At 45.9% G+C, this 12,722-nt stretch overlaps 1 protein-coding gene and 1 long non-coding RNA gene across 2 annotated transcripts in view; one reads left to right on the top strand and one right to left on the bottom strand.

Annotated features, from left to right (window-relative positions):
• Positions 1-2,323: 2,323 nt before the first annotated feature.
• Positions 2,324-8,948, top strand: LOC107515191. The gene is made up of 5 exons (XR_004954580.1): positions 2,324-3,215; positions 4,916-5,012; positions 6,197-6,272; positions 6,911-7,060; positions 7,978-8,948. It is a non-coding gene; the product is annotated as an uncharacterized LOC107515191 (long non-coding RNA).
• Positions 3,280-12,722, bottom strand: part of EYA1 (EYA transcriptional coactivator and phosphatase 1) — a 144,696-nt gene continuing 135,253 nt past the window's right edge. Inside the window, exon 18 of the mRNA XM_016153718.2 lies at positions 3,280-5,190. Within this exon, the coding sequence (XP_016009204.2) occupies positions 5,110-5,190 (81 nt within the window). The 3' untranslated portion in view covers positions 3,280-5,109. The remainder of the gene's footprint in view (positions 5,191-12,722) is intronic.

The raw sequence follows: 12,722 nt of genomic DNA, 5'->3' as shown, positions 1-12,722 counted from the left end.
GACAGAGCTTGCCAGTTCGCCGAGGTCAGGGCTCCCTTTCCACAAACAACCTGCTTTCAGTCAGTGGGGCCAAAGGTTTCCTAAATTACAAACCCTTTCATTTCTTCTGCCACAAGTTATCCTGTCAGCTTGTATAATTGCACGGAACGGAGGGAAATGGGAACAGTCTGCGAGAGGCTGAAAGAAGCGCGTTTACTAACGGGCCCCTGTTGGACTGTCAGACTCTCCTGACGGGACGGTCCCAGCTGAAGCTCGTGTAGCTGCGTCCAGGGTGGGCAAATGCCAGAGTCCGGAAAGAAGCTTCTTCCAGGTCTCAGCACACAATGCCTGTGGCGTCAGCTCGACTTTCTGCTAGGCAGATGGCCTCATACGTGTTCATTTGAATTGGGACACGTCCATGTCATAGTCAGATGTTTTGAAAGGCAAATTTAAAAAGTTACTGTGAAACGCGTGTGTATGTGACATTTGTAAATGCTGATTGGAAGGCAAATTTTAAACCGACCTGTGGAAAGATGATATAGAATTGAGGTGCTGAGGTTTAAGAGAGAAAGCATGCAGACTTCACCGGACAATCGTAGACGGGATGACAAAATATCTTAAAAACTTAAAGTGCTGCCTGAACTCACCCTGCTAGGTCATGGTGGAACTTGGGGGCCAAGCCAGCTCTTACTGACCTGAGAGCCCCTGACCTTTTCGCGATCCCCTATTATACCCAAGAGTCGGTTGGAGTCCTGCCTCTGCCTCACTAGGCTGTGACCCCTTGGGCAAAGCATTAACCTGTGTTTCGTAATCTGTAAAATGAAAGGGGCTCAGCCAGACGGTGCCTAGACGACACATTGAAGCCTCGTGTGGACCCGTCGCCGCGGGGAAGGGCTCGCGAGTGAAATTTCCGTTCCTGTCCTCGTCCTTCTCCCGCGAAGGGGGCGTCCGGACCTGGGCTGGGGCCCTCTGCACCCCAGCCCGGGTCTGCCCCCGCCTGCGCCTTTCCTCTCCAGGCTCCTCGCCTCCTCCCCGGCCCCACCGCCCAGGCCAGCCTCGGCCCTCAGGTCTCAGCTCCGGCGTCAGCAATTCGGGGGCTCGTTTCCCGCCTGCCCAGGCTGCCGGCGCCGCAGCCCCCGCGCCCCGACCACCACCCTCAGCAGCGCTCGCTGGAGCCTGTCTCGTCATTGTCACTGAGTCCGCTGTCCCCGTGCTCGAGGGCAGGGACTGGACTTTTTCATCGTATGTTCTCGGACTCGGCCGGCATGACGAAGCGCCCCCATAGGCGGGCGCTGCAGCCCAGGGGCGGGTTCTTCGGGAGGGGGCAGCAATGAGCACGGATGCTCAGCACGACGATGGGCGACGTTAGATCATCCACCCAGGCGGCCCCAGCACTTTCCACGGGTCAGCTCGCTCGGTCCTCAACGCAACTCTGCAGCAGGGCTCCTCCCTCTTCACGGACGGGGCGCGAGGGCACGGAGGGCGTGGGCGCCGTCCGCTAAGACGTGGGCCGCACGACCCCCCGGCAGGCGCGGGAGCCCTTCCTCCGGAGGCGCCCACGGTCCTCTCACGTCTCACCGCTCCCCCTATCCAACCCAATAGCAAGCCCTGCTGTCACTGTCACTAAAAGGCCCGTCTTCTGTGTCCCCATCCCCATCCGAGGCCGGCCAGGGCCCCCCTGGACGGACTCGCCGCCCCTCCCCTCTTGCCGTCCTGCACGCAGCCGCCGGAGCGGTCGTTTCGGCCCCGGGCCGGGCCACAGCCCCGCGGAAAGCCCTCGGTGGCCGCCCGGCCCATTCAGAGGGGCACCCACAGCCTCCCCACGGTCGCCGTTCCTTTCCCGTCATGTCTTCTCGGGCCCCTGGGCACGATCCGCACGCCTAGGGCCATGCACGGGCGCGCTGTCCCCGAGGCCCCCCGCCGGCCGCCCACGCCGTAGCAGTCGGTCTCAGTTCAGCATCTCGGCGCGCTCCATCCTTTCCAGGACGCGTATGCCCTGTCACTTAGCCACATCACCTGTTGTAGCTTTCCATGAGGAAGGTTTCTGATTCAGTCACTCGGTAATTCATTTCCCGTCTGGTCTCCCCTGGTCCGATGGCGGCACGATCCTCAGGAGCAGCGGCCGGCTGTCTCGGCACCTAGGCCCACGTCGCCCATGGCAGGGGTCCAGTGAGTCTTTATGGAAGGGAACAGAGCCATGGGACTTGCCAGCCAGACTGCAGACATTGGGGGAAGGAGCCCGCGGTACCTGTCGTGCCGGGAAGAATGCTCCGTGAGGGAGAAGGTGCTGGAGCGGGGCGTGGTTTGGGGGTTCGAGGGGCGGGGTCACCGACGACAGCAGGACGGCGCAGAGCAGAGAGGAGGCAGGGACGCTCACAGGCTGCTTGGTCCCCGAAAGGGCCCTGGTAACGTGTCCTGAAGGCTTGTTCAGAGCAGTAGTGAGAGAACGTGGGAAAGAGCGTGGGCGCGCCTCGGAAGCTCCAGAATGCGGGCCAGAGACGTCGGGGCTCTGACCTGCAGTTAGAGAGGAGCCTGGACGTTTCGCCTGGGAGGTGTCGTGTTAAAAATGGTGCTTTAGACAATTCATCTTTTGAGGGTATGCCCTCCGTTTTGCCTGTTCTCCATACTTTCTTCACCTGAGATCTAAAGATCCCTTCAGTCTTTAAAGACTTTCCGCAAGCTTTTTTCATGCTCAGGGGGTCTGAGCATGCTCAGACACTGTGACTCCCGCCGCTTGGCCCACCGTGTGGTCAAGAACAGAATGTCATAGGCCTGAGAGGCGGGTCAGACGACCGCATGTTAGTGTCACGTGTTCGTAGGAATGTTGAGTGTCTAAAAGGAAATCCCAGGAGGAAGCACGTTGTGCCATTTTATAGCTGATTAATTGGGCCAAATTTTAGAGGTCTACATTGTGGGCGTTCTTGATAGATAACAAGCCTAACATTGCTGTCCCTTGGGTACTTAGGTGGCTAAACTATGCTCTGCCATCCCAGATACTTAACGCTGAGTTCTGTTCTACAGTAGATAAATGTGAGTGAGAATCCAGTTTATGTAGTTTCGAGGAAGAGCTTTTCATTCATCTGTCCTCACAGTGATCAGAGGAACAGCCGTCGCGCTTCTACATTCGTCCCCGCAAGGACCGAAGGAGCCGTCACCGCAGCTGCTGCGAGCCACTCCTTCCGCTGGACTCGGCGTTTTGAGGCAGCCAAGGTCCTGCTGTGCCAGGTAGCAAAGAGGTAAGAAAATACTGACATTCGAGGAGCTTACAGTGCTTCGCAAATCAGTTTTATTAATTTAAACACAAAATTAATGAAGAAAAATTCTGTACACAATTGTGGACACAACACACCTTTATACAGTAAGGCCAAGATAAACTTCTCAATCTGCAGAGTACAAAAACGTAAAATGGAAAAGGCTAAAAAATCATCAACTTCTGTTTGCTTCAAGCAAAAAAAAAAAAAAAAAATTGTTAAACAATTTGGAGAATTCACAACTAATTCTAGCAGCAACATGAAACTTCAGAAAAGGAATAGGGTAGCTCTTTAGCTACTTTGGATCAAAGCTGGTGTTGTTCTCCCCAAAATTAAAGAAAATGCATCCAAAAAGTAATTTCATGACAGTGGAAGGCTTTATAAATGAGTACCCAAACTGACGACTTTCCGAGAAAGTTTATTTCCCATGTTTATGCTTGTCATGTAATACATAAATAGGTGGAGAGTAAAGTTATTTCCTTGGTGATGAGGACTGAGCCATGTCCACTGGCAGCAATGAACTTCCCGGGGGGGGGGGGGGGACAGTGTGCAGGAAAACAGGAGACGTGAATGTGGGGAGTAAGGTAAGTTCGGCTGATCCCAGATGTGTGGCGATGTCCTCTCTCTAAACACGAAAATGCAGACACTATGATCTGAGCATATGAAAGCTTTGCTAGTCTCCAATTCAAGAACCATTTTATTAATAAAATATATCATCTGCATTCTTTGTGGGAAGAAGCATTTGAATAATCATTTTTTCCCCCAAGTAGTTACATATAGTACATTAATGTTGAAAATGAAAAAGTGAGGACGTAAGAGGACTTTTTTATTTTCACATGATTTAAGACACTGCTGTATTATTTTCCCGAGGCCTTTCTAACAGCATAAAAGAAAGAACTGATGGAAAAATTTCGGAAAACAAAATCCTGTTAACACTTGACATCCATGCTTTTGGTCTTGACAACATTGTTATCTAAAAAACAACAACCCATTATCTACATATTTATACCCAGTATACTTCAATAAGGCACTGCACCTGAGTTTGTGCACAAAATGCCTCATACTTCGCTATCAAGGCATTGCTACCTTTCAATATCATTTTCTAAACAATATGTAAAAGAATCATCCATTATTACAAATTTACACCAAAAATTCTTTCTGTACATGATTGTCTCAGTGATGTACATATTACACGTTTAAATTAGTCATAAACTACTTTGCAATGTGCTAAAAGTCAAAGTACTTGCTGTGTCATGAGGCGAAGGCCTTTAATCGCTTATTTCTTAACGCTATTGTCTCTTCAGTTATTTGATGCCAAAACAGTCTGTTTGAATTAGAGAGTACTTAGATTATACCTCAATAAAGCTGTTTTGTTTTTTTTCCTTAAAAAAAAAAAAGTCTGTTCATAAATAAGTACAGATGTACAGATCACCCTGGGCATGAGACACCAAAAAGTAAACCTTCTTTCCAAGGAAATTCCCCCACTGGTTTTCAGGAAACACACGTCAGTCTTTGCTGTGCAATCAAGTTTGCTGTATTGGAGAAGCCGTTTCTGTCACATTGAAGATGCTAACAATCTGGGCGTTTGCAGGTCCTTCTTCACAGGTTTGAACCATGTAGTCAATGTGGCAAAGACACATGCTGTGCTAGAACATTCTCATGGCTTATTTTCATTGCATTCACAGTACTAGAGTCAACGGCTGTTCTGAAGGCAGAGACGTGGTCCTTCATTGACCGCGACGGCAGCAGCGAAGGCAGATGCGCGTCGGGACGTCGAGACGGGTGAGTTCGCTAGTGCGGCGCCGACGCGAGACTCAGGCCTGCTGGACTTGCTCCTGGTCGCTGAGCAGCCGAGCAGCTGGAAAGTGCTACGTGGCGGTCACAGGTACTCCAGTTCCAAGGCATGATGCAGGGCCATGAGGTCCGAGTGGCTGGAGACCCTCCAGAAGGGCATGGCGTGCTGGGAGGGGCAGACACAGGTGAGCACAGAGCAAGCTCCCCGCCCCGCCCTCCTTCGAAACCCAGTGGGTGCTCATCCCTGTTCTCAGGGCTGCGAGGACTGCCAGCTAGGACCTCAGTGTCACCTCTGTGTGAAACGGAAGCTCAGACTCAGTCCTCCCCTAAGAATACCAGGCTGCATTGAAAAACGTAATCTGGAGTCCGTTTCTTTTAAGAAGCTGATGGATATTTCCTAAGTAGACCTACACTGTGTCTCCAACGCCAATTCTAAGCTCTAGAATACAGTAGCTGTGACTGAAACTTTGTCAAAAACAGTTGCCTTTTGAAGTATGTATCCAGTGGATTTTTAATACTGAAAGTCTAGTTTTCCTTAGCTGGTAGTAGTTTACAGTTTTCAAAACTGAAGTTGCTTCTTACATAATTATTTTCATTTATTTCCATCAGGCATTCTTTGTGTCAGCCTTAAAATGGCTTTACCATGTGGGGACATTTTACATGAACATCTAAGATGTTTTGTTTTATCTAAAAGGGAATGTTTGTGAAATACCTGAATTAACCAGCTACAAACAAAACAGGTTGCTTCATCCGTTTAGGAAGAAAACATGATTAACTCCAAAAGTGCTGCAGTAAGTACTTATGCATTAGCAAAAGCTTTGAGAGCAAGAAAATTATCTTTCAGAGGGAACATTCTATGTAGCACCTAGAAAGATGGATTTTTTTGCACAAAAATCATGTGAAGGCCTGAGTATAATTTGCAATTATAGTTCTAAGGAATTGTTAAAAAATTCAGACTAATGGAATTTGACATGGACACAGTGGAATTGAGGCGTTTTGGGGGATTAGCTGTAGGCAACAATGGAAGCTACTGTGACATTCTGAAAATGGAAACTTTTATTAACAGCATCTTTGTCTCAATCTGCTAAAAGCATATACCATAGTCTGTGTCACCCTTCAATAACAGAATAATCTAGAACTCAGTACTAAAAATGTAATTTTCAAATTTTTAGGATGATTCACTTGGCCACCTATCCAAACAGACTGTCCTACACGCGTGGCGTAGGAGACCCCTGGCCCACCCTGTGGGTGAGTAGTAGGAATGCACACCAATGAGTGGTCACCTTTGTGCTACGGCAGGAGTGGCAGGGGCCGTTCCTGATAAGAGGCCGTGACAGCTGGGCTGGGCATGGAAGGGTGACCCTTCAGAAAAGCACTCTCGTGGTGGTGTGTGTTTGGGGGCAGAGAATAAAGGAGAGATTCAGCATTAGGATGCTGGCTGTGAGAGAGAGAGACGTGGTTAGGGATATGACTGGATGCAGGAGGAAAAAAACCAGAAGAAACAGACTTAAATAACAGCTGGGAAGGAGTGAACCTAAGAATCATTAGCAGGTTGGCTCTGTACCTGAAGCCCACATGCTATGATGCTTCCTGTTCTCCGTGGCCTTTTTATTCAGAAATGTAAATTGTCAGCTCCATAGCACGGCTTAAAACACACACTCGCGTCCATTCTCTGTGGTAAGGGGCACTGAAAGGTTTGACTGTGCTACGCAGATCAGGGTTGAAAAATGTTTGACCGATGACAATACCAAAAGATTTCCTCTTAATCTAATTGGAAATCTATGCGTATTATAAAACATTTGTAAAATGCGGAACAGTTTAATCGCCTCTAATCTGTAGTATTTCACACACAGTACAGGAATAGCTCATTTCATTGTGCTTTGCAGATGCTGCATTTTTTACAAATTGAAGGCAAGACTGTCCGCCAGCATGATCGGAGCACTCGCTGTACTGTGTCCGCCCAGAACCGAGCCCCGGGTCCCCATGGCACATCTGCTCATTTTGCTACTTACTTTCCAGCTCATCTTGACCCATTTGTAAGGAAAATCAGTACTTTAAAAGTTTGCAAGTATTAAACTGTACAGTTTTTACATTTAACCATCTACTTGGTATCTATTTCAATATTCCTTTTTTCATTGCTAATTAGCTTGCCCCTCCCCGAAGCTGCTTCTCATGAACAACTGAACAAAGCTGTCCAGAAACTTTCAGGACAACTATCCTCAAAAATATAAATTCTGTTGCATGCCAATTATCTGATTACATTTAGATACGATTCCCACAGACAACAATTCAAATCAAAAGCTACTGACCAGTACACTCAGCAGTACGTATTGCAGAAAGTGACGAGTGGCTGAGAAACGGGAACTGAAAGCAACCCAGCTAATTCTCTGGCCCAGGGTTAATGTGTAAACTGAGCATTTAATTCCAAGGTGCACTAAGGATCCATGCGACGCTGTGTGTCTTACCTTTACAGGCGTAGGAGGCAATGTCAGCCTCGCACGCATTTAATTTAAACTGCTGTACTTTCAGACCGTACTCAAAACACGTAATAGAAGGAGAGTATCCAAAGGTCTCTGAATGGCCTTGTTTACTGCCACGGAAATACTGGTGACTTTAACAAGTAGCACCTGAGGTGAGTTCGAGTGACGAAATAGGCCTGTGGTACATTACGGACGGCTCATCAACATGCAGTGATGATTGGGTAAGTCATTGGAACAAAAGTGTACAAGGCTCTACAGTGACACCTGGCAAACCTTAGGCGTAGGCGAGGGGCCACAGGCGGGCCCTGGGGACACTCCCAGGCAAGGACGGCAGTTCCATTCTCACAGAAATTAGCCTTTCTTCTCCAAGAAATGTACACTTACTATCAAGCGATTATAAGACCGAATCTAGGGGACTCAATCTCATTAACAAATAATTAGAATTAACATTGCAAAAAATTTTCCCTAACTAGGAACATACTGATGTGAAGATTTTATCGATATTCAAGACCTTCCCAGGATAACGAGAAACAAGGTAAATAGTTTTTTTTCCCTGCATTATTGTTCAACCTGGAACAAGTGTTTCTCATGTGAAGCCAGAGCTATGAGGAGACTGTTACACTCTCACATCCGACGTTATGTGCCTTTTGTCTCCTTGGAGCTCCCATTTATCTATTAGTCTATTTCCTATGTAAGCAGTGTAGCTACAGAAGATGTTTAATATGTAATACATACATGATACATGCCCTCACTGACAGGAACCAACAGGTAAGACATATCTGCTAAAACTATTTCATTGTAGTGTAAGGTAGTGTAGGATTAAGAATCAAAATGACTTACCAGAGCAATTGGGCAAGAAATAAAAGGCATCAGAACGGGAAAAGAAGTGAAAATGTCTATTTTCAGAGACAAGATTGTGTATAGAAAATCCTAATGTAAAATTAACTTACAAAAATCAGAAGTATTTCTAACATTATCTGAAAAAGAAATTTACAACAGCTTCAAAGACTATAAAATACTTGGAAACAAATTTAACCAAGGAAGTAAAAGATCTCTACACTGAAAACTACAAGACATTGATAAAAGAAATTACAGATGACACAAATAAATGGAAAAGTATCTGTGTTTATGGATTAGAATATCATTAAAATGTTGCCACTACCCAAATACATCTATATCAATCCCTATCAAGCTTCCAATGGCATTTTTTACATAAGTAGAAAAAAATCTTAAAATTTATATGGAAGTACAAATGGCCAAAGTAATCCTGAGAAAGAACAGAGGCGGCGGCATCACATTTCCTGATTTCAAGCTACATTACAAAACTATGGAAGTCAAAACAGTATAGCACGGTCATAAAAACAAACACATAGACCAATGGAATAGAATTGAGTGCCCAGAAATAAACCGATGCATAGATGGTCAACTAATATTTGACAAGCGAGCCAAGAATACTCAATGAAGAAAAGACAGTATGTTCAATAAATGGTGCTGGGAAAATTATCATTTCACATTTAGAAGAATGAAACTAGACCCTTATCTTGCATCCTCACAAAAATTAACTTGAATTCAAGATTGGAAACTATAGATCTAGAAGAAAGCTCCTTGACATGCGTCTTGGCAATGAATTTTTGGATATGACACCTAAAGTAACAAAATAAACCAGTAGATTGCATCAAACTGAAAAGCTTCTGCAGAGCAAAAGAAATAACAATGAAAAGACAACCTGCAGAATGGGAAAAAATATTTGCAAACTAATCTGATAATAGGTTAATATCTGAAATCTGTAATCAACTCAATAGCAGGACAACATTGCAATATAATTAAAAAATGGGCAAAGGATCTGAATAGACATTTTGCCAAAGAGGACACACATCAGAGGATTGGCGGCCGGCACCACTAATCATCAGAGAGATGCAAATAAAACCACCCTGAGCTGTCCCCTCACGCCTGTCATCACAAAGACAAGCGATAACTGCTGGGGAGGAGGGAGAAAAGGGACCCCCGTGCACTGCGGGTGCGGCCGCCGTGGACGACAGCGGGGAGAGGCCTCAAAAAACTGGAAACGGAGCTGCCCCGCGCCCCAGCACCTCTGCTTCTGAGTGTCCTGAGGAACTGGAAACACCATGCTGAAGAGAGAGCTGCACCCCCATATTCTTAGCAGCCAAGACATGGAAACAACCCACGTGTCCATTGCCGGATGAATGGGTGAAGAGGTCGTGGGTCACATACGCGACCTGTCATATACGTATTCTGCTATGACACTGAAGAATATTATTCATTCACAAGAATGAAGGCGATTCTGACATGGACCTTGGGGGCATCATGCTAAGTCAGACACAGAAGGACAAACATTGTATGATCTCACTTATATGTGGAATCTAGGAAAAAAAAAAACCCTCCCAAACTCCAAGAAACCAAGTATGTGGCTACCAGGCGAGGGAAACTGGGTGAGGTGGTCAAAACATACCAGGGTCCAGCTGTAAGCTAAGTACTGGGGCCACAGTGTACGACGTGAGGACGGACTCGAAGGCTGAGAGTAGATCCTAAGAGTTCTCATCACAAAGGAAAAAACTTTTTTTTTTGGTATCGATATGAAGTGATGGATGTTAACTTATTGGGATAATGATTTCACAGTATACACAAGTAAAGTCATACCTTGAGCTTATACAGTGCTGTATGTCAATTATATCTCAAGACAAAAAAAAAAAAATCAAAATGACAAATCCAGAGAGAGGAGTGCTGAATGGTAAGCCAGAGGGGCTAAGCTGAGCCTGCACTGAATTTGAAGAATGGGCAAGGCTGGTTAGGTGGATGGGACTCCCAGGCAGGAGACTGGGTCTGGGACAAGTCCGGCAGGTAGAACGCACGGAGCATTCAGCGTGGAGATGGTGGGGCTGGACTGGTGGGTTCCCAATAAAAACTAATAAGAAAGGAGACGCTCCCAGAGGTGCTCCTGGAATGGCTAGCTAGAAGGGAATATTACGCTATTTGGTGCGACGCTTAGGGAAGGATGGGTCGATGGGAAGGGTGGCTGGCAGCAGAGAAAGTGGGCAGAAGGACAGTGGAAATGGAGTGGGCGTAAGGGACAGGAGACCCTGTGGAGAGAGAATCCACGTGACTCAGTGGTGGAGAACACGACAGCATACTGAGTGGGCGAACGGGGTCGGGGAAGCGGGCTGCATCTGCTGGGATTCGGCTGGGATGGCAGGGGACGGCAGCTCACGGAGCCACCGCATCAGAGCCACGAGACTGAAAACAGCGCATCCCAAACCGTAACAGAGAACAGAGGCGACGGCTCCAGCTGCGACATGCACGTGCGTCGTTTGGGCGTACGGCGAGAGAAGTGGGTGCCGAGGCCTCTTGGGAAGCAGCACGTTGCGCAGTCATCGGGCTCTGGCCCGTGCGGGCAGCGTCCCGATGCGCTCGTGCCCCCGTCCTGCCTGCTCGCCTGGTGTTCTGCACGACTCTTTCTGGTTACGCACGAAACTGACACCACGGAAGGCGGGCGCACGGACTCTCAGCTGCACACTGAATCTTGCTGCATTAGTAAAATGATTCAAAAACTTCAGAGCAAAGAACTTCTGGTCCTGGTACTGCATTTCTAGGAACTTATCTCACAGATTCACTTGTCCATGAACAATTCACTTGTCCATGAACAAACCACCTAAGTGTTCAGCCCCAGGGGACTCGTTAACTTATCACACGTCATGGAACACCTGATGTAGAGCCCCGCACATTGAGGGGGGAGCTGCCAGGGCATATTGTGAAGTGGAAAACAATGTACAGTTACCATTTATGTGAAAAAAAATCTGCTTTCATATGCATATGTTACCTCTAAAATATTTGGATATGAAAGTACAGATACTTTCCAAACTGTAAATACAGAGATCTCAAGAGATAGATTATTCTAAGAACTAAATATGAAACTAACTGCCTAACATTGCTCTTTTAGTATTTGTATACCTGCTCTGCCTCTAGGGAGAAGTGAGGTTTTTTAAGCATGGAATGAAATACAATTCAAGACCGAGCATATAGCATACACCCCTTAAGTACTAAATGAATACAATGACCTTAGAATAATAAAATTCGCTGTAGTCAGTGATCGTAATCGCCGTGTCTCACAAATACAAGCAAAATCTTAAGATCTTTAAAGCAGCAAGAGAAAAACTATGCGCTGATTTTTCAGCAGCAACTCTGCAGACCAGAAGGGAGTGGCATGACATATTCAAAATGATGATGGGGGGACCTACGTAAAAGAAATTCTACCTGGCAAGGTTGCAATTCAGAATTGAGGGGGAGAGTGTTTCTCAGACGAGCAAAAACTGAAAGAGGTCGTCAAACTGAACCAGCAGAAGGAGAAACGTTAAAGGGACTTCTTGAAGCAGAAAAGGCCAAACTAGAAATAGGAAGATATAGTGATGGTAGTGGATTAAGCACTTATAAATCTAGTATGAAGGACAAAAGTAGGAAAATCACTTATCTAGCAACAATAATTAAGGGATACACACACACAAAGATGTAAAATGTGAGATCAAAAACAGAGTGTAATGAGAAGGGAGTAAACATGTAGAGCTTAGAATATGTTAAGTGACTGAAAATTTAAAATAGACTATTATATACAGAGGTTGTTATATATAAATCTCATGATGACCAAAAACCTATAATAGATACTCGAAAAACAAAGGAATCCACACGTACATTGAAGAAACTTATCAGATCATCAGGGAAAAGAGCAAGAGAAGAAGAAAGGAATAGAGAACTACAAAAACAACCAGAAAACAGTCAACAAAATGGAAATAACTACATAACCATCAATAATTACTTTAAATGTAAATATGCTAAATACTCCAATCGGAAAACACAGGATGGCCGAATGGATTTAAAAAACACGACCAATACACACGCTTCCTATAAAAGACTCACTTTAAATCAAAAGACACACACAGACTGAAAATAAAGGGTTGGGGGAAAAAAAAAAATATATATATATATATAATGCCAATGGAAACAAAAAGCAATTGGGATAGCAAAACTTAGTCTTCGTTTTAAATTTTGTCTAACACTTTTGTGTTAGTCAAAGAAGGGCACTGCATAATGATAAAGAGCTCAATCCAACAAGAGGCTATAACACCTGTAAACATCTCTGCACTCAGCACAAGAGCAACTAAATACATCAAGCAAAGACTGACATAAAGGGAGAGATTGACAGTGTTAC

This window comes from Rousettus aegyptiacus, unplaced genomic scaffold, assembly GCF_014176215.1.
Source record: "Rousettus aegyptiacus isolate mRouAeg1 unplaced genomic scaffold, mRouAeg1.p scaffold_m13_p_15, whole genome shotgun sequence".
Taxonomy (NCBI): Eukaryota; Metazoa; Chordata; class Mammalia; order Chiroptera; family Pteropodidae; genus Rousettus; species Rousettus aegyptiacus.
The sequence above is the reverse complement of the archived record's forward strand: the minus strand, read 5'-3'. Positions and strand labels throughout refer to the sequence as shown.